This window comes from Siphateles boraxobius, unplaced genomic scaffold (assembly GCF_051911475.1).
Source record: "Siphateles boraxobius isolate OS27281-9 unplaced genomic scaffold, OSU_SipBor_1 19, whole genome shotgun sequence".
Taxonomy (NCBI): Eukaryota; Metazoa; Chordata; class Actinopteri; order Cypriniformes; family Leuciscidae; genus Siphateles; species Siphateles boraxobius.
This window is the reverse complement of record NW_027508799.1, coordinates 17004532-17024752: the sequence shown is the minus strand read 5'-3', so window position 1 is coordinate 17024752 and position 20221 is coordinate 17004532. Positions and strand designations below refer to the sequence as shown.

The 20221-nt window shown below is 42.7% G+C and overlaps 1 protein-coding gene across 1 annotated transcript in view; it reads left to right on the top strand.

Moving 5' to 3' along the window:
- Window positions 1–20221, top strand: part of LOC143741674 (peroxisomal succinyl-coenzyme A thioesterase-like) — a 58319-nt gene that overhangs the window by 14052 nt on the left and 24046 nt on the right. Inside the window, exons 3-5 of the mRNA XM_077233978.1 lie at window positions 10427–10526; window positions 10652–10842; window positions 11052–11215. Of these exons, the coding sequence (XP_077090093.1) occupies window positions 10427–10526; window positions 10652–10842; window positions 11052–11215 (455 nt within the window). The remainder of the gene's footprint in view (window positions 1–10426; window positions 10527–10651; window positions 10843–11051; window positions 11216–20221) is intronic.

Below are 20221 nucleotides of genomic sequence, written 5' to 3'. Positions count from 1 at the left end.
AACGAATCAAATGAATTCATCTATAAGAGAGAACCTTTCTGCAGAGAGAGAATTTTTCTCGAGAGCGCATCTCTCTAAACCCCTGCATGCCGTCCCTAGTTCGTCCACTAGAGGGTGCCATTGCGTCACAAATGAGCCAGCTTAGCAGATCAGCACGGGTGGGAACACTTGCGAGTTAAGCCCAATTTATACTTCTGCGTCCAACTCACGCCGTAGCTACGTCGTAGGCTGTGTAGCGCGCATACCCGTACCCTGACGTGCACCTCTCGCAAAATGTAGCAACGCGTCAATTCTACGCAGACGCAAGCGCTGTGATTGGTCTGCTAGAACCCCTCCCTTGGGTTTCACATGCTCCCTCTGCATGTGTAATTTCGCGTCAACGCGGACAACGACGCAGAAGTATAAATGAAAACCAACGCGTAGTCTATAGCGTAGAGACTCAGGCGTAGGTCCAACGCAGAAGTATAAATCGGCCTTTACGAGTCAGTTTGGTGAACTGTTTGGCTCCCGAGTGGGTGATACGTACAATAATGCAGGGCTACAGACTGCAGTTTGTGGAAGAAAAAAAACGCATTTCAACGGCGTTTTCTCTTCACACACGTAGGAGAGCGCCGCTCACATTCTGAGAGAAGTAATCTCTTCCCTTCTAAACAAGGGAGCGATTCAGGTGGTGCCCCCCAATCTGATAAATCAGGGATTTATTTACCTGTATTTCCTGGTTCCAAAGAAGGACGGATCTCTCAACCCTATTTTGGATCTCTGAGTGTTAAAGGGCACCTATTATGCAAAATTCACTTTTACATGGTGTTTGAACATAAAGGTGTGTTGGCACTGTGTGAGCAAAACCACCCTAGAATGATAAAAATCCACCCAGTGTTTTTTTTACAATCTCAATAAATCATAAGCACTGTGTCAGAACGAGCTGTTCTAAGTTTCGGCTCAATGTGACGTAGAATTGAGCAAGCCCCACCGACGTGGTTTGATTGACACTGTGGTTTTGGCATAGACCCCGCCCTCGGTGATCTGTACACCAGCCTCCATTGTTTCAACGAAAGCCAGTGTTCTGACGATTTGTACTGCCGTATCAAAAATATCTCCTAAGAAACATAACTGTTCTGATGTGGGATGTAATAATGTTCATAGTAGTTTTCACTTACTTCCGACATCAGAGCCACTGAAAACGCAGTGGATGGATTTTATTTACGAAGGAAAGGTGCCACTTAAACTTCCCAAATACGTTTATGTTTGCGTGAATCATTTTCTGAGTGACTGTTTTGTGAATGAGGGTCAATTCAAAGCAGGTCTTGCTTCAAAGTTAATCCTCAAGTGTGGATCGTTGCCTACTGTTCACGATCCAACGTCACCTCCAGTAGAAGTAAGTGTATTTTATGATTTTTGAGCAAATAGTCATTTCAGTCGATGTCAGCCAATTCAACAACAAATGCGTCTAAAGTTGTTGTCGTTGTCGTAGGATGTCTGTGTATATAATTTAAACCTTGTTTGCATTAAACAAATAGCGCCAGACAGTTTTATGTCACATATTATTTTTTGCAACAATTACAAATGTAAATAAATTAATACCTGTTCTATCTCCCTGCAGCATATATTTTCTTGTTCTGTAGCCATCTTCTCACATTTGCCACATAAGCACCTGTACGACAAGTAATGTAAACAAACGCAACAGGTCCCTCGCATAAATGTAATTTCGTTTGTACGTAGCAAATGTTATCACAGTGTGTTTGTAGTTTTAAAAAATTGTGCCAACGTTATCACAGCTTGTGTGTGTCTGTGTGTGTGTTGCACATCCAAGGGATGCGTTTACAACTCTGTAAGTACATAAATGTATCAAACAACCATTCCGAGACATCCTGGTCCATTCTCATTTGTGTTTCTTCTGCTGGAGTCTCTTCATCATCTGGGTCTGATTCCGGTTCAAACATGTACGGCTGAATGCCATACAAAACAGCGGGTCTCTACTCTCAGCCATTCTGCTTCTACCGACTGTTTATTGCCATAGGTAGCCAATGCAAGTTACACCCTCATCCAAAGGCAGGGCGGGGATATGCAGCTCATTTACATTTAAGGTGGTACACACCAAAACAGCTCTTTTTAAAACAGGCCCCAAAAATGACATTTTTTAAATGGTTATAATAAAATAACTGTGGGGTATTTTGTGCTGAAACTTCACAAATACATTCTGGGGACACCCGAAACCAATATTACATATTGTAAAAAGGGGCATAATAGGCGCTCCTTAAAACGGAACGACTGGTCCACATCAGTCGATCTGAAAGATTCTTTTTTTTAACATAAGCATTTATCCGCCACACAGGAAGTTTAATCGTTTTGCCTATCAAGGCACGTTACGAATGCAAAGTCCTCATTAAGCCTTCAGACGTTTTGTCTGTGTGCGAAGGCGGGCTTAGCTCTCCTGACTGTCAGGTCTGCAGATTTTGACATACATAGACGATTGGCTTATCATAGCAGAATCGAAGGAGATAGTGTTGCAGGACACCTGCTGTGTGCTCACACACATCACACTTTTGACCATCTGGAAAGCTCTGAATTATTTTCTGCCTCGCCTGCTAGGACATCATGTGTTCGTACGCTGCGACAGTACCACAGCAGTGGCTTACAACAATTGTCAGGGTTGCGCGTGCACTCGACGAATTTTCACGCTCTAGCTCACAAGCTCTTGGTATGGAGCAGATGGGGTTTCCTGTCGTTACGCGATACTCTCGTTCCAGGCATTCTGAAAAAAGATGCGGACCTTCTATCGAGGGGTAACCCACTCTCAGGAGATTGATGCCTCCAGCCTCAGATAGTGTACATGATATGGATGAGATTCGGACAGGCAACCGTAGATCTATTTTCCTCGCATGGAAACTACCATTGTGCAATGTTCTCGCTAAAGGACGTGGACGCACCCCTCGGGGTAGATGCTCTGGCCCACCCATGCCCGAAGTGCTGCTGTATGCTTTTCCACCCCTGTGCCTGATAATTCCCACACTGGCCAGGGTGAAAGAGGAGGGCCTGTCTCATTCTGATAGCACCCAATCCCAAAGCACCATGGTTGGCGGAGATAATCCCTCTCTTATATGCCCAGCCGTGGTGCCTCCCCCTCCATAAAGACCTATTGTCCCAAGCGAACAGGGAGATTTATCACCCACACCTGGACAGGGTGGCTCTCTGAGCCTGGCCCATGAGAGGACGAACCTAAGCACACTGAGGCTTTCACCGCGTGTGATTGCTACTATACAGAATGTCTACACGGTCCTTATATGGTTGTAAGTGGCAAGTGTTTGAAGGGTGGTGTGATGGACGTGGTCTCACATCATTTCAGTTCTCAGTTCCTGATATTTTGTGTTTCCTTCAAACCCTCATGGAAAAAGGGAGGTCTTTTTCCACAATTAAGGTCTACCTGGCTGCGATTTCTGCCAGTCAGATGGGCTTTGAAGGCTCAACAGTCGGGCAGCACCCTCTAATCCACAGATTTATGAAGGGTGCCTGCCGCTTTTTGCCAGTCATCAGGAGAACTCTTCCTGAGTGGGACCTCTTCGTGGTGCTGGAGGCTCTGTCTCAATATCCAAATATCCAAAAAGTATTTCCCTAAAGCTGCTTTTTTTTAAGCCAGCTTTGCTCTTGGTCTTGGCGTCAGCGAAACGTGTCAGTGAGCTACATGCACTCTTGGCTCATTCCTTGTGCACTAAATTCTCTCTTATTGGAGATAAGGTTTCCTTTAAGCCTAATCCGGCTTTCATGCCTAAATGCTTCCAGGCAGTCACATCGGAGGAGTTAGAGCTGTCCACTTTTCACCCTCCACCTTTTCCCTCCACGGAGGGTCAAAGGCTGAATGCTCTGTGTCCTGTCTGTGCCTTACAGACATATATGGCCAGGACCAGCGCTTTCCAGAAGAGCGACCAGCTCTTTATTTCATGGGTGCCCCGCCACAGACGAAGTCCCATATCTAAGCAACGCCTCTCACATTGGCTTGTGGATGCTATAGCTTTGGCATATGAATCAAAGGGAGTGCAGCCCACTGGGGACATCAAAGCTCTTTCCACGAGGGACTTAGCCACCTCTTGGGCTTTGTTTAGGGGAGTGTCCCTGCAGGACATCTGCTCTGCTGTCAGTTGGGCTTCTCCTCATACCTTTGTGCGTTACTACCGGCTGGATGTCACCAGAATCTCGGTTGCACATTCTATTTTAGGGGTGGGGTCTTCTTCGCCCTTCCCTGCGACCCCCCTTTTTTTCCAATTACCCATTGGATGTACAGTAAAAGAACAGGGGGTGAATGGGCCGGCAGGCCATGCACATTCCTGTCACCAGGCATGCATTTAGATAGATATGCATAGATATATATACACACTCACCTAGAGGAATATTAGGAACACCATACTAATACTGTGTTTGACCCCCTTTCGCCTTCAGAACTGCCTTAATTCTACGTGGCATTGATTCAACAAGGTGCTGAAAGCATTCTTTAGAAATGTTGGCCCATATTGATAGGATAGCATCTTGCAGTTGATGGAGATTTGTGGGATGCACATCCAGGACACAAAACTCCCGTTCCACCACATCCCAAAGATGCTCTATTGGGTTGAGATCTGGTGACTGTGGGGGCCATTTTAGTACAGAGAACTCATTGTCATGTTCATGAAACCAATTTGAAATGATTCGAGCTTTGTGACATGGTGCATTATTCTGCTGGAAGTAGCCATCAGAGGGTGGGTACATGGTGGCCATAAAGGGATGGACATGGTCAGAAACAATGCTCAGGTAGCCTGTGACATTTAAACTATGCCCAATTGGCACTAAGGGGCCTAAAGTGTGACAAGAAAACATCCCCCACACCATTACACCACCACCACCAGCCTGCACTGTGGTAACAAGGCATGATGGATCCATGTTCTCATTCTGTTTACGCCAAATTTGAACTCTACCATTTGAATGTCTCAACAGAAATTGAGACTCATCAGACCAGGCAACATTTTTCCAGTCTTCAACTGTCCAATTTTGGTATGTCATTGGTTGATTAGATAATTGCATTAATGAGAAATTGAACAGGTGTTCCTAATAATCCTTTAGGTGAGTGTATATCAGTGGCGGCTGCTGGTCTTTCAAAGAGAGGAAGCTCATTTTCGGCCTACGTCATAAAAATTGTTCATTCATTTATACTTAAATATATATGTATATACACTGCATGTAGGAATGAATGAATGAATGAACAAACAATATAAAAAATATATATTAAACTCGACGGAGGAAATGTGGGAATTAGGTTAAACTGAAACAAGGAATGTGGTGTAAAATTGTGTGAAATGTATGATGAAAATTGGCTAGTAATTTCGCCAAGGAAATACCAGGAAATAGGTTGCAGCAGTTTGTCTTTTGACTACACCTGCAACATCCGTGATGGGACTGAGTTCGAATAGCTTCAGCGTCAGTAACTTTTTATAGTACAAAATCGCTGTCAATCAAAAGGAGATGCAGTCTTTCTACAGACCCTCCAATCATCACGCAGAAGCCCGGAGTCCAGGCCAGCCCACTCCTCCATTCACCCCAGATACGCTGAGCGTCCGTGGGCGGGACATAATCGCAGCATTTATCCAATGACCGTCTAGTTTCGAAACACTGAAAAAAACTGTTCAAAGCAGCCCCAATGAAGTCAATGGACACAAGGCTTCAACAGGGCACTGTGACACTACGGGAATGTATGAGAAGGAAATCGAGTCAGCCGACCTGCAATATGGAGTTGATTCTGAACGAACTCGTCTTAGAGATGAACGTGTTCTAACGCATTTTTTGTCAATAAAATCTTTACACAATAGTACATATGGGAAGCCGAGCTTCCCTTGCAGTCTTAAATAAATCCCCACCCACTGATATATATATATATATATAATTTTCCCTAAACCTTATTTTCCCTAATTTTCCCTAAAAGCCAATTTCCCTAAACCTTTTTTGGGGGAGGGCACCATACATCATGCTCCAGTGGCCAAGGAGCTTGGTCCACCACAATCACCAGCATGTCCAGTTCTAAATGTTGCTAGCCCCAAGCTTTGTGTACCTTCCCGTCCTGTAGTTCCTCCACCAGAGCCAGTTTACAACATGGCCGCCAAACCAGAAACCTCAGACAAGATGCCCGCTATGCCTTTGTCTTCAGACAAGATGGCCACTACGCTTGTGCCTTCAAACAAGATGGCCACCATGTCAGAGCCTCTTCCCATCATGGCTGCCACTTAAGAGCCTCTTCAAGATATGGCCGCCTTACCAGAGCCTCAGCTGTCACAGACATTTTGCCAGAAACTCCAGCCATCATGAACGGCAAGTTAAAGTCTTCAACCGTCATGGACGTCACATCTGTGTTCCCGGTTGTCATAAGCATAAGCGATGGCTATTTGGTGTGTTTGGGCTGTGCACTGCGCTTCAGTTGAAGGTGTAATCCAGAGCCCGATCCAGCCCATGAGTTTGCTTCAGAGTCCACCTCAGTCCATGAGTCCACTCCAGAGTTCGCTCCAGTCCCAGAACCCAGCCTCGTAATCTATTAACTTCCTGTCTGCCTTGATTTGACCACAGAGGTCACCCCTGAGTTCTCTGTCTGCCCTGATATGACCACAGAGGTCGTCCCTGAGTTCCCTGTCTGCCCTGATGAGACCACAGAGGTTGTACCTGATCTTCCTGTCTGCCTCGACACAACCGAAGAGGTCGTACATGAACTGCCTGGCTTGCTCCTCCCTGTCTGCCTGCTCTGCCTCTGTCCGCAAGCCCTCTTCCACTTCATGGACCTGGCCCTCCATCCCGCCCACTGTTCCGCCTCCGCTCTGCCTCCCCCCTGGACTTTTCTAGCCGTGATAGGAGTATCCGGAAGCCGATCCTTAGGAGGGGGGCTATGTTACAATCACCAGTGAGAGTGCACGTGATTAACACCAGAGGGCACTCCATCCCAGACTATTACCACACTATAAAAGACTCCATTTTCCATAGTTCTTTGCCCCGGTTCAACAGCCATGATTGTTTTCAGGTGTTTGTAATTACACTTATTAGCCCTGTCTATATAAGCCTATTTCATTCTTTCTCGCACTGCAGGGTTTTGTATGTTATTACTCTGTATTTCTGAGCGTTTTCTCTGGTTTTATGTGTCTCGGTTTTTGGTCTCTCTGCCTCCCTTTGGATTACATGTTTGGCTTTGTTCCCAGCTTTGTGTGTTTGTTTGAACTGCCTGCTGTTTTTTGAGCTGTTGCCTGTACATTGGACTATGTGTCTGGATTGTGCCTTTAATAAAAGCTGCGTTTGGATCTCCAACCTTCTGAGTCTTGGAGCAGTTTGTAACAGTAACAGTATATTGGATACATGCAGCTCTTAAAGTATCAGCAGACTAATAAACCTGCTGCTGTCTTTGTTTTAATGATAATCAAACAACAAAGGACAACGAAAATAATCAAGGTAACACTTAACAATAAGGTTCAGTAATTAAACATTAGTTAATGTATTATCTAACATGGACTATCAATGAGCAATGCATTTGTTACAGTATTTATAATTCTTTGTTAATTTTAGTTAATAAAAATACTGTAACGATTGGTTGCAGCATAGGAGGAAGCAGGACCCACGTGCAATAGATATTTATTGACGTGAAGCTCAGGCTCGGCAGGCTTGGCAGGACTGACTTGAAGCTCAGGCTCTTCGTGAAGCTCAGGCTGGCAGGACTGATGTGAGTAGGCCATAACAGGATGAGGCTTTGGCGTGAATGCACTGGCGAGCGGTGTGAGCACTGGAGTTGCCAACATTAGAGTAGGCATGACGTGAATTGGCTGAGGCTTAGAGGATACTGTGAGCTTGCGGGGCTCCTCATCTGTAAAGCCCACAGTAAATGACGAGCAGCTCCACAAAAGGGTAAATATATTTCAGTTTTATTTCATGTTATGGAGAGTTCTTCTGTAACGATTGGTTGAAGCTAGTGATGTGACATTTGAACCGAGGCATCGGATTATTGTTCATTCTTAGTGCATGTTTACTAAGGTAGTTAACTATTGAACCTTTTGATTATTTTGATGAACATTTGATTATTAATTTTCTTTGCCTGAAAATTACTGTTAGACTTCCCCTGAAAAAATTAAAAGCAGTGTTTTTTTTAATTTATTTGTATGTTTGTTCTATTGAACATGTGCTATGGCTCAAAAATGTATAGTTTTTTCTTATTTTATTACTGACAGTTTGTCTTTAACAATATTTGAAATGTATGATGTGTGTGTGTGTGTGTGTGTGTGTGTGTGTGTGTGTGTGTGTGTGTGTGTGTGTGTGTGTGTGTGTGTGTGTGTGTGTGTGTGTGTGTGTGTGTGTGTGTGTGTGTGTGTGTGTGTGTGTGTGTTGTGTTGCCAGAGTGACTGAGCTTGAGCTTTGTTAAATTTGCTTTATGGAACCAAATCAACTGACAATGAGTTACAACAGTTACAAGTCCTGTTTACAACAACCAGGTGAACTATCTGCGCAGGAGGCATACAGTGCGCACATACAACAACTAGCCAGCCGAGAGAATGAAACAAACAAAAAAACACGAGGAACAGCGATCAACTTAAACCTTAAAAAAAGGTCCCACTTTATATTAAGTGGCTTTAAGTACTATGTACTTACATTGAAATTAATAATTTGATACAATTGACTTAATGTGTACGTATATGTTTTTACATTGTACTTAATTACAGCTGAAATTAATGTATGCAATTACATTTGTAATTACACTGTTGACCCTTCCCTTACAACCTAATCCACCCTTAAATCTACCCATACCACACACACCTGTCCCTAACCTTACCCGTATCACACCTCAATAGCAGCAAAACTGTTTTACAATACAACATCCACACACAACATTGTACTTATTTTTTCGATGTAAGTACATAATGCTTAAAGCCACTTAATATAAAGTGTGACCAAAAAAAAAAAAACAGAACAGAAAAACACGATTAACAACACACTCATAAATAACCACCACACTATTGTTACTTTAATTCCATTGAAATATTTTAAAAAAAGAATACTTGCATACATTAGATTACATAGATTATATAAAAAATCTACATTTACCTGCCATACAGCAATCAACGCTTGATTAACTTACGATACCAAATAAGATTGGGCATGGCCAGTGGTCTAGCAAACCATCCACAATGTTTGCTTCTGCATTTAAGCATAATACCCTGATGTAGTAAAACAAGCTACAACATGTATAACAAAAACCCATCGATATTCACTTAGCCTACCTGCTCACCCAGATCATGTCCATGCAAAAACAAACATGGAAGAGCTATTGGACAGCACGCTTCAATGCATAAGACCGGAGCCCATCTCGAGGCCTTCTTTCGGGTGCCTTCTTAAAAACCCTCTAATTACCTGACTGGACATGCCCTCTTACTGATAACCACTTCACCGGCTACATTCATATAGCGCAGGAATTAAAGATTCGATTGGCAAATTGCTTAACTCAAAAACTTAAATATGCCACTATGACAAAAAGGTTGCTGACCCCTACGTGAGACAATAACTTATGTACAGTTATATAAATAAGCTATCATTTTATTTTTTCTGTTTAACTTGTATAAGACGGTATATCCAAATGAGAGAATACTTGATAATATTATTTTTAAAATGAGAGAAATCACTGCCTAATCTGAATTTATTCACAAAGCAGTTCCACTTTTTTGTTTGCAGAACAAAATGAATAGCCTAAAAAATGTTATCTTGCCTTTATGTTAACTTCTAAAATAATCATATAAAAGAAACATTAAAACAAGATGCATAATCAAGAAATTTTTTTTTGCAAAAATAAATAAATAGAGATGAAAGATGCTTGAAATGCCAGCATCAATTGCAAATATTGAACGTGTTTAGAACAATCTTTGAGGACAACTGGCAACGGTTGGTTCATTAAATTTTGAGATTATTATCTTAAGACATTGCACACTACACAAATTTAAAGACAGACGGTAAACAGCAACTGGGCCTGGCTGGAACAGACCTGCTCTGTTTGGGCATGATCAGTCATCATGACCAAATTGCATTCATAATCAGCCTGACAGTCGTGTAGTGTGTTCCGATGGTCATAAATGACGAACAGCTGAAGTAGCTAGAAACTTAGCATGAAAAGCTGGTTTTAGCTGGATCTTCCAGCAGTTTTCCAAACTATGCAATAAATTAATTCAACTTACTGTTCCTTAGCAGCAACAATTTCCATTTATTTGTATAGTGCATTAAACAACAGTTAGGTAGATGAGGAGGATACCTTGGAAGGAACCATGTTTTAGCATGGAAGTCTTTGGGCTGTCACATTTCTACAAATATAGAATTCTACAGAATATTTCTTGAGCAAACAATGATCAAGACATTAAGTACATGATGTGGATATGCCCTATTATATATACCTTAGGGACCAAAGATGAAAGTTTGGGAGGCACTTATGAAGGAGCAGAGCAAATGGGGTTGCTGTGGAGCATGAGACCCGTACCAGGAAGTCAACAAGGACTCAGGTAGATTAGACTTGAACAATATGATAGTGTGTGCTTTTTATTACCAAGTTTAAATTCAGGTTTCTTTTTTATTTGAGAGGTTTGACACTCTCTTTTGTTACCTAACTACATACTCTTTACTCCAGAATACGCAAGAGGGATGTTCTTACACCGATGGTAGTTCACATTTCAGTATACAATGGGCATCTATCTCAAGGCTTTAGCCAGAAACCACCCCTGGCAACGAGTGTCATAGAGCGCTGGCATGTAGCACCAGATGTGAAAAGGATAAACATCAGTGAGGAAGAAGTACATGGAACACTATTCCTACCTCCAGGTACACACACACACACACACACACACACACACACACACACACACACACACATTAAATAACAGATTTCTAATCACTCAGAACTATTTAAGTTCAATTTGGCATTGGTTCATATTCTCTGGTATTTCCAGGGGTCAATATCTATTAGATCTTTTGTTAAAGAAGTCAAGATAATTGCTTGTGTGTAAAAATTACTTGCTGTGTGTTTCTAGGCCCTGGGCCGTACCCAGGAGTGCTGGACTTGTGGGGAGCAGGTGGTGGTTTGGTCGAATACCGCTCTGCCCTGCTTGCATCTCATGGCTTTGCATCCATGGCACTTGATTACTTCGCTCCAAAAGAGCTGAGATTGCAAGATGTGGATATTTCTTACTTTGAGGTAATTTAGAACTTTTGACAGTCTCCTAATGTGGATCAACCTTGGCATTACATTTGATGTGATCTGGCATTATTAGTTGCCTGTGTTTCTAGAGGAGACGCTCAAAAGAAATTATTGGCCATCAAAGCAAATGTGATAGTGGCGAGCAGGACGAGGCCGAGGGCCATGAGAGAGCGGCACGAGGCCGGTGGCATGATTACTGATGAGCCTCGAGCTGCTCTCTCATGGCCCTCAGCCTTGTCCTGCTTGCCACAGTGATAATATTAGGTACTCACTGATTAGCCACAACATGGTTAACAATAGGTTAAGTCAATAACATTGATTATATCATTACAATGGCACCTGTCAAACGGTGTGATTTATTAAGCAGCAAGTGAATGGTCAGCCCTGCTGAAGAGGTTTTTTTGGACACTTCTTTGGATGGTCAGGCTGGGAGACCAGCTTACACTAGCTGAGAGCAGCCAACCAGCTTAGTCTAGTTTTAGTGTTTTTTTCTTGAATTTCATGTGTTGGAAGCAGGAAAAATGGTCAAGTGAGAAGATCTGAGTGAGTTTTACAGGGGCCAAATAGTGATGACTAGACAAATAGTGACTTTGTTTGTCAAGAAGATGGATGTTGCTAATATGCCTTTCCAAAATTTCTTTTCTTGCCCTGCCCCGGTGAGGCTGCTATGCCGTTCAGCACATGGCTTCACCCTTTCAGCTCCTCTATGGCAGGCAAATGTGCACAAATCTGTCTATTTTGCCGTCTGCTCCTGTGCACACACCAACTGACGTGACTGTTCGCCAAAGGGTTACATGACTGCAACACAAAATGAAAAAGTATATTGATGCAAAGCAGAGTGCTTACACTCCTTGTTTCCAGGAGGGGGATAAAGTGATGGTACAGAACCCCTTGCATGCTCCTAAGGGACACAAAGTTTACTGATTCTCTGACGGTTGTTAAAAAATGGGGGTGGGTACATATGTTATTAGTGTAAGGCGTGGGGTTTAACTGTCCGTGGATTAATCTCAAGAATGACGATGGACTTGGAATATTGACGGCTAACAACTTTTATTGAGCAGAGTGTTAGAATTAGAGAGCAGAGCAACACCACACTCCTCGCTCGCACCCTCTCTATCCCTCTTTCTTTCCCGCACTCCCGCTTCTCATTACATCATCCTCTCTCTGAGGACTCAACACCAAAATAAAAGTCCTTAACAAAAAGATGTGAAAATAGAATACAATGAATATTAAACAAAAGAAACTTCACATTAGTTACCCCGTGGGAAAAGAAACGTCCACGTTTTCAACACAGAAAATAACAATGCCCTTAATAAACCAGGCAAAGCAATGTGCAGATTATTGGTGCACCAAAAACCAAAAGTTTCAATAAACACAAAATGGTCTGTAGTCCAAGACATGCAAGGGTTTCAGCAAAAGTTATAAAGCAAAGGATGGATAACTTTTTTTTTTCTTTTACTTCACAACATAGTCTTTGAACTTTGCAGGCAATTTGACAGGCCTGCGACCTAACGGTCTAGAGTCTAGAACAGCACGTGGAGCCACAGCAGTAGAACAGCCTACTTCTGAGGTTACATAATCCATATTATCAGGCTGAGGAACATTCAACTGTCCAGTGTTTTGAGTTAAGCTCAGCGGTAACTGTCCCAAAAGCAATGTCCTAGCTGGACTCTGATTGGGGACTTCTCCAGTAAAGACAACAGAAGGCAAGTTCTCTCGGACAGCAAGTGTAGAAGAATTAGAAATATTAGGGGATACTTCCTTTTCCACAGTCTGTGCAATGGGAGACGATGCATCGGATACTGTTCGCCCCAGCTGATATGTGGAAGGCAGGTAGGTTTTAAGACGATTATGATGTACCACTTGCGGTGTCTTTTCAGGAAAACCTTTTGGCTGAATAGCATACAGCACAGAATTACCATCGGCAGGCTGAACAGTTCGTGTTACAATGTAGGGTCCTTTCCAGCGTGGGGCCAGTTTACATCGGGAATGAGCAGGATCATTCAGCCAAACCAAGTCTCCCACACTGTACGTGGTGAATTTGGCCTTTTTGTCATATTGAGCTTTTTGCTGTGCGTGAGCATGTTCCTGATTCTCCTGACGCAACTTGAATGCAAACTGCAGCTTCCTGTAGACAGACGTAGCATACTCTGCTGGGGTGCCAGCAGAGGCACTAGAAGCTTCAGTAGGACAAGGAAAGAGTAAATGCACAGGCAGCCTGGCTTCACGTCCATGAACAAGGAAAAAGGGGGTGTATCCAGTACTGCTGTGCACACTGGTATTGTAAGAGAACTGGATTGACCTCAACATGGTATCCCATGACTCTGTTTGCTGATACAGACATTTACTCAATTGGTCTTTCAGGGTGCGATTGAATCTTTCAATTAAACCATCTCCCTCAGGATGATAAGGAGATGTCCTAGTTTTGGTGACACCCAACTTGGAACACAACTCCTTGATTAAATCTGCCTCAAACTGACGACCTTGATCTGTATGAAGGTATTCAGGAACACCATGGTCTGTGACATACTGTTCAAAAATACAGTGTGCCACCGTTACAGCTCTTTGGTCCTTCATAGGGTACAAATTCACATACTTGGTGAAATAGTCTTGAAGAACAAGGACATATCTATGGCCTGATGGTGTCATAGGAAGCTCAGTAATGTCAGCTGCTACCTTTTCAAAAGGATGATTGGCATGAATAGTCTGTAGGGGAGCTACTTGATGTGGGACTGGCATAGATCTAGACTGGCATGAAACACACTGTTGGCAGTAGTTCTCTATGTCTCTAGCCATGTATGGCCAATAGAAATGCTCCCTGGCCCTTGCAAGTGTCTTTTTATGACCAAGGTGACCTACAGTGGAATGACCATGTAAAAACTGTAACACCTGGGGGACAGCTGTACTGGGAATGACTACATGAAGAGTGGGTGACTCTTTAGGTTTGTTACAGGCAAAACGGTAGATTTTTCCATCCTGCAAATGCAGTCTATCAAACTGTCGCCAGTATACTTTGAGCTCTGTCGACCCCTTCTTTAGAACCCAAGCTGGGGGTCTCTTTTCTTCCTTCAACCATTCCCTTACTGTCCTCAGTGTGACATCATCTTTTTGACCCTGTTCAAGATCGACTGACAAAGTCTGAGAAAGGTCTATGACAGCATGAGCGGTAAGAGGGGCGGTGACTACAGAAGGTTCTGGTTTGTCTGACATTGAGGGAACAGAAGGAATAGTATCACTTTGACTCGGGCATCTAGATAGTGAATCTGCATTTGTGTGCTTTACGCCATTCCTGTGTTTTATGACCCAATTGTAGACGTCAAGCTCCAATACCCAACGTGCTCTACGCCCTGTTGGATCTCGATCAATAGGCATTTTCTTTAACCCTAACAAGGGACGATGGTCTGTAACAATCACAAAGGGGCATCCTTGTAAGTAGTGTGAGAAATGTCTAACGGACCAAACAATAGCCCACCATTCTCTGTCAAAGGTGGACCAGTTACGCTCTGTTGTGCTTAGCACATGACTGGCATAGGCTACTACCTTTTCAACACCCTGTTGCTGTTGTGCAAGTACGGAACCAATCGCATGGTGAGATGCGTCCGTATAGAGAATAAAAGACTTGCTGAAATCAGGGTAGGTGAGAATGGGAGGGGAAGACAGAGCATGGCGAAAATACTGAAATGTGTCCTCACATTGTTCATTCCATGTGAATTTGGTATGTTTCCTCGTCAGATTGTGTAGAGGGGCTGCTTTTTCCGCAAAGTCTCTGACAAACCGGCGATAGTATGAACAGAGGCCTATGAAAGCTCTAACCTCTGTAGGTGTAGTTGGACGAGGCCAATTCAGCACTTTCTCAGTCACTTTGGGGTCAGGTTGAATGCCATCCTTTGAAACCACATGTCCTAGAAAGAGTACAGATTGTTTGAAAAACTGACACTTTCGAGGATGGAGTTTGAGACCAGCCTGCCGCAATCTTCCAAACACTTCAGAGAGATCATGAATGTGATCTTTAAAGGTCTTACTGAAGACTATGATGTCATCAAGATAAATCAGAGTCTTAGACCAATGGAGGCCATGGAGAACAAGCTCCATCAACCTCTGAAATGTTGGGGGGGCATTGGTAAGGCCCATTGGCATGACCTTAAATTGATAGAGGGAATCTCCCGTAGTAAAGGCAGTTTTTTCTTTACTAGCATCATCCATTTGAGTCTGCCAATAGCCACTTGACAAATCTAGAGTGCTAAACAAGGTGGCCCCAGAAAGGGCATCTAAACTGTCATCCACACGTGGCAGGGGATGTGCATCTTTAATGGTTATCGAGTTCAACCGCCTATAATCAATACAAAATCTGTAAGACCCATCCTTCTTACGAACAAGTATCACTGGGGAGGCCCATGGGCTATGGCTAGGCTCAATTAAGTCAGCATCAAGGAGTTTCTCTACTTGTTTGTGGATTTCCTCTCGTAGGATAGGAGATGTACGGTATGCTCTCTGACGCACAGGGGATGTGGAGGATGTGTGTATGCTATGCTTAATCAAATCAGTTCTACCTAGATCAGTAGAAGAAGTACTGAAGACATCGCAGTTCTCTTGTAGGAGGGAGTTAACTACCTCTAACTCATTGGGAGTAAGAGTGTCTGTACCCATGTGAATATCAGGTAATTGGCATGAAGGGCTTGGCAGGCTAACCTGAGCTACAAGACCGTCCACAGGCTTATAGAAATCAGAAGGCATGTCACGCACAGAGTAGAACTGACCTAAATGGGTCTGTTTGGGCAACTCAATGTCTTGATGTGTAGGATTAAGCAGATGAACTACTGTGAGCCCATTTTCGACATTAGAGAAGCTCCGAGCAACAGCTAAATCTTTGTCAAAGGTCACATGTGGTTCCAGAATACCTTGAAAACCATGGAGCTGACTTCCTGTTTCTGAGGTACATGCTACAGAGGCAGGAACAACAACCTCTGTCAAAGGGGGGACTGAGACCTGTGAGAGCAGGAACACATTACAGCAAAAAGGCAGTGCTTGGGAGGAACTGAGAAGAGAAATTTTGTCATTTTTGAACATAAAAGCACCAGAGGCTGTGTCAATTGAGGCACCATGCATTTTGAAAAAGTCCCACCCAAGAAGAGCATCCTGTCTAGAGTCTCTCACGACATACATGTTCATACTGAATATGTGTGACCCCAGACGTAATGTAACAGATAATGAACCTAAAATGTCTAACTGTTGTCCTGTCAGTGTGTGTGCCACCTGGAAACTTTTCAGTAAGGGGCGATGTTTAAGTGCAGGGATGCGTTGACGTAAGGCCTCACTGATGAGTGACAAACCAGCGCCCGTGTCAAGGAAAATACTGACTTCTTGATCCTCGACGAGGCCTTTTATGTAAGGTGTCCAGCGTGTGGTGTCCACAGATGTGACTGTATTGTTGCTATGGGCCGCTGACAGTTGAACTGAAGATTGGCCCTCATCTCCAGTTACCCCTCGTTTCCCGATTGCTGATGTTCGACGAAGTGTACATGGCGGGAATGGGGTCGTTGTGGACTTGGAGAGCGACGTCTGTGATACTGCTCATCCCTCCATCGATCTCGGTTCTCACCTGGGCTGCTGTCATCTTTCAGTTGATGCCTGTAGCTGGGTTGAGAAGGCACTGAGTCATCGTATGCAGTATATCTCTGCTGAGGGCTAAAACGAGTCTCTCTGCTGTCGTATCGTAAGGGTCTATCATACCCTTGCTGCTGCTGATGATAACTTGGCCCGGGGCTCCCGTGTAGTCTGCTATGACTGTTACTGGAACGTACAGGAGATCTTCCTCTGGAGTAGGGCACATCAGATGCAGTGAAATGTTGATAACGAGAAGATGGCATATAGTGATTGTCTTTCACCCTGTCAAGTGAAGGTGATCTCTGACGATAGGTGAAGTGACGATCAGGAGGTGAGACAGAACTGGTGTGATGAGGCTAAGGCTGTGTCAACATAGTCACGACAGACTGAAGTTTGTCTACTTTCAGATGGAGGTCGTTGAGCTGCGCTGCGAGCATATTGGCAGACTCAGTTGTGAGGCTGTGTACCTTGGCAGGTTCAGGTGCAGAGGATGTCGGCAGTAGAAAAGGCTCAGTGACTGTGGAACGTGCCCTCTCACACCGACCAGCTACTTTAATTGCATCCTCAAGTGTAGTTACACCAAACTCATACAGTTTAGTTTGCAATGAAAGTTCAAGTCCAGCTATAAAGCGTCGCAAAATTTCACCTTTGATGGCAGATTCTCCATAATCCGGAAAAGCCTGGTTAACAAGGCGGGTCAAATCAGCAGCAAACACTTCAAATGGCTCGTTGCTCCGACGCGGTCTGGCATTTAAGTATGTTTGAAAAGTTCTCAGTAGCTGTTTGTGATCAAAAACTGTAGCAATCTTGTTACATGTACTGTCATAATCAGCTTTGATGTCATCTGACAAACTATCCCAGTAACTGAATGCAGCACCTGCCAATCTTGAAGGAAGTACTTTGGCAAGCTGAGGTTTGTCCATACCTGAGGTCTCGCAGCATACTTGAAAACGACGAGCCCATTGAGAAAAGCTTTCGTTGCCATCCCCAGTGAAGTCTGGAGGTAAAACAGCTCTGAAGTGCACTTGTGGGGTTGTTACATTGTCTTCTGCCATGTTTGAAAAGAGTAATGCCAATGCAGTTGTACCAACCAGTTCAATCCAGCAAAGTCTTTTATTGATAAAGATTGTCTGCAAGTTGGACTTATACTGTGACTTTTGTAGTGAGGATGTATATATAAAAATGTTGAAAAAAAAAAAAAGTAGATGAACACTTATAACAAGTCTATTTTATAAGTCACATTTGCAGTGCTTTCTCCTTTTACTCTCGGCTATGTGCAGTTACCGAAGGCCGCCACAAGAGGGAGACACGCGCACACGTTTCAGAAAAAGTGAGCGTCGTCAAATCCTGGCAATGAGCCAACTTCGAACCGTCGAGATGCAGGCGTCTTCTTTACTCTTTTTTTTTTTTTTTATTCACCAAAATAAACGAAATATATAACTGTAGCCTACATGAAAAGAAAACTCACACGATGGTGAAAACAATAAAGCTGCTCTAAAGTTATAAATATAGTCCGTATGAATACAGTCCATGTAAATGAAAACGTTACACGTTAAGCAAAACGCATTCCAGTCTGAGTTAACCCACCAGTACAACTGATCCAGTCTCTATGATGAAAGGGCAGCAAATATCATATATTTTTCGTTTTCGTCACCATAAGTTACCCGTCCAGCATAAACTTCTCCAAAGAGGCCGGAGACCATCACCGCTGCCACCAAATATGTAAGGCGTGGGGTTTAACTGTCCGTGGATTAATCTCAAGAATGACGATGGACTTGGAATATTGACGGCTAACAACTTTTATTGAGCAGAGTGTTAGAATTAGAGAGCAGAGCAACACCACACTCCTCGCTCGCACCCTCTCTATCCCTCTTTCTTTCCCGCACTCCCGCTTCTCATTACATCATCCTCTCTCTGAGGACTCAACACCAAAATAAAAGTCCTTAACAAAAAGATGTGAAAATAGAATACAATGAATATTAAACAAAAGAAACTTCACATTAGTGATGGAAAGACAGAATGCTTCCCATCTCACTGTATTTCCAGGCACACCAATAACTCTGGCTGAGAACACTGCTCACTAGTCACTACACACACACTTATACCACTAGACCCAAACGTTATGCTCAGAAGCCTAGGTGGTTAAATGACTATGTTACTAAAATCTGATTGTAACAAGGTTAGAAGTTGTGGGAAGAAGGAGGCAGGAACCGGCAAACATTCCAAAGATTTTAATAAAATAAATAAACAAATACAAAAACGAAAGTAAAGACGGCAGTCCCTCACAGTCTACTGCCGCCACCAGGCTTGTGCAAAATTCAGAATTTCCGAATTGGCTTTCATTCAATTCATGAATTGGAATTTGAATTGAATTGACTCCGCCCCACATGAAGTTGAATTTGAATTGGAATTAGAATGACAGGAAGTGGAATTAAATTCATGGTATTTCAAAGAAATTCCACACAGTCACACAACAGATAGAATGTGTTAAATCTCACATACATTCAGTGTTAGGAAGGTTACTTTGGAAATGTAATTGCTTAAGTTTATAAGTTACACATTATAAATGTGGTTTGGATTTTTTTATTTGGATTACTTTATCATTGTAAAGCAATTTCCTTTTAATTTGATTAGTAACAAATTGAATAACACATTTTACCTCAGTAATACATTAATTTACAATTACATTCATTTTGTAATTTAAAAACATAATTTCATTACATGTAACTAGTCACTCCTCAACCCTGCATACATTTTTTTCTAATATATATATATATAAATATATATATATATATATATATATACACAGGTGAAACTCGAAAAATTTAAATATCCTGCAAAAGTTATAATTTTGATGATTATGGCTTACAGCTTATGAAACCCCCAAATTCAAAATCTCAGAAAATTAGAATATTACAAGAAATCGATCAAAAAAAAGGATTTTAAATACAGAAATGTCGGCCCTCTGAAATGTATAATCATCCATATGTATATAGTTATATATACTAAAAATATTAGTTTCACCTATGAAATTGAATTACTGAAATACATGAACTTTTGCACAATATTCAAATTTTTTGAGTTCCACCTGTGTATATATATGTATGTATATATACACTCACCTACAGGATTATTAGGAACACCTGTTCAATTTCTCATTAATGCAATTATCTAATCAACCAATCACATGGCAGTTGCTTCAATGCATTTAGGGGTGTGGTCCTGGTCAAGACAATCTCCTGAACTCCAAACTGAATGTCAGAATGGGAAAGAAAGGTGATTTAAGCCAGTGTTTCTCAACCCTGGTCCTGGGGGCCCACAGCTCTGCACATTTTATATGTCTCCTTTATCTGGCACACCCAGTTCTGTTCAAAGAGCTCTTTCCTAACGAGCTGATGA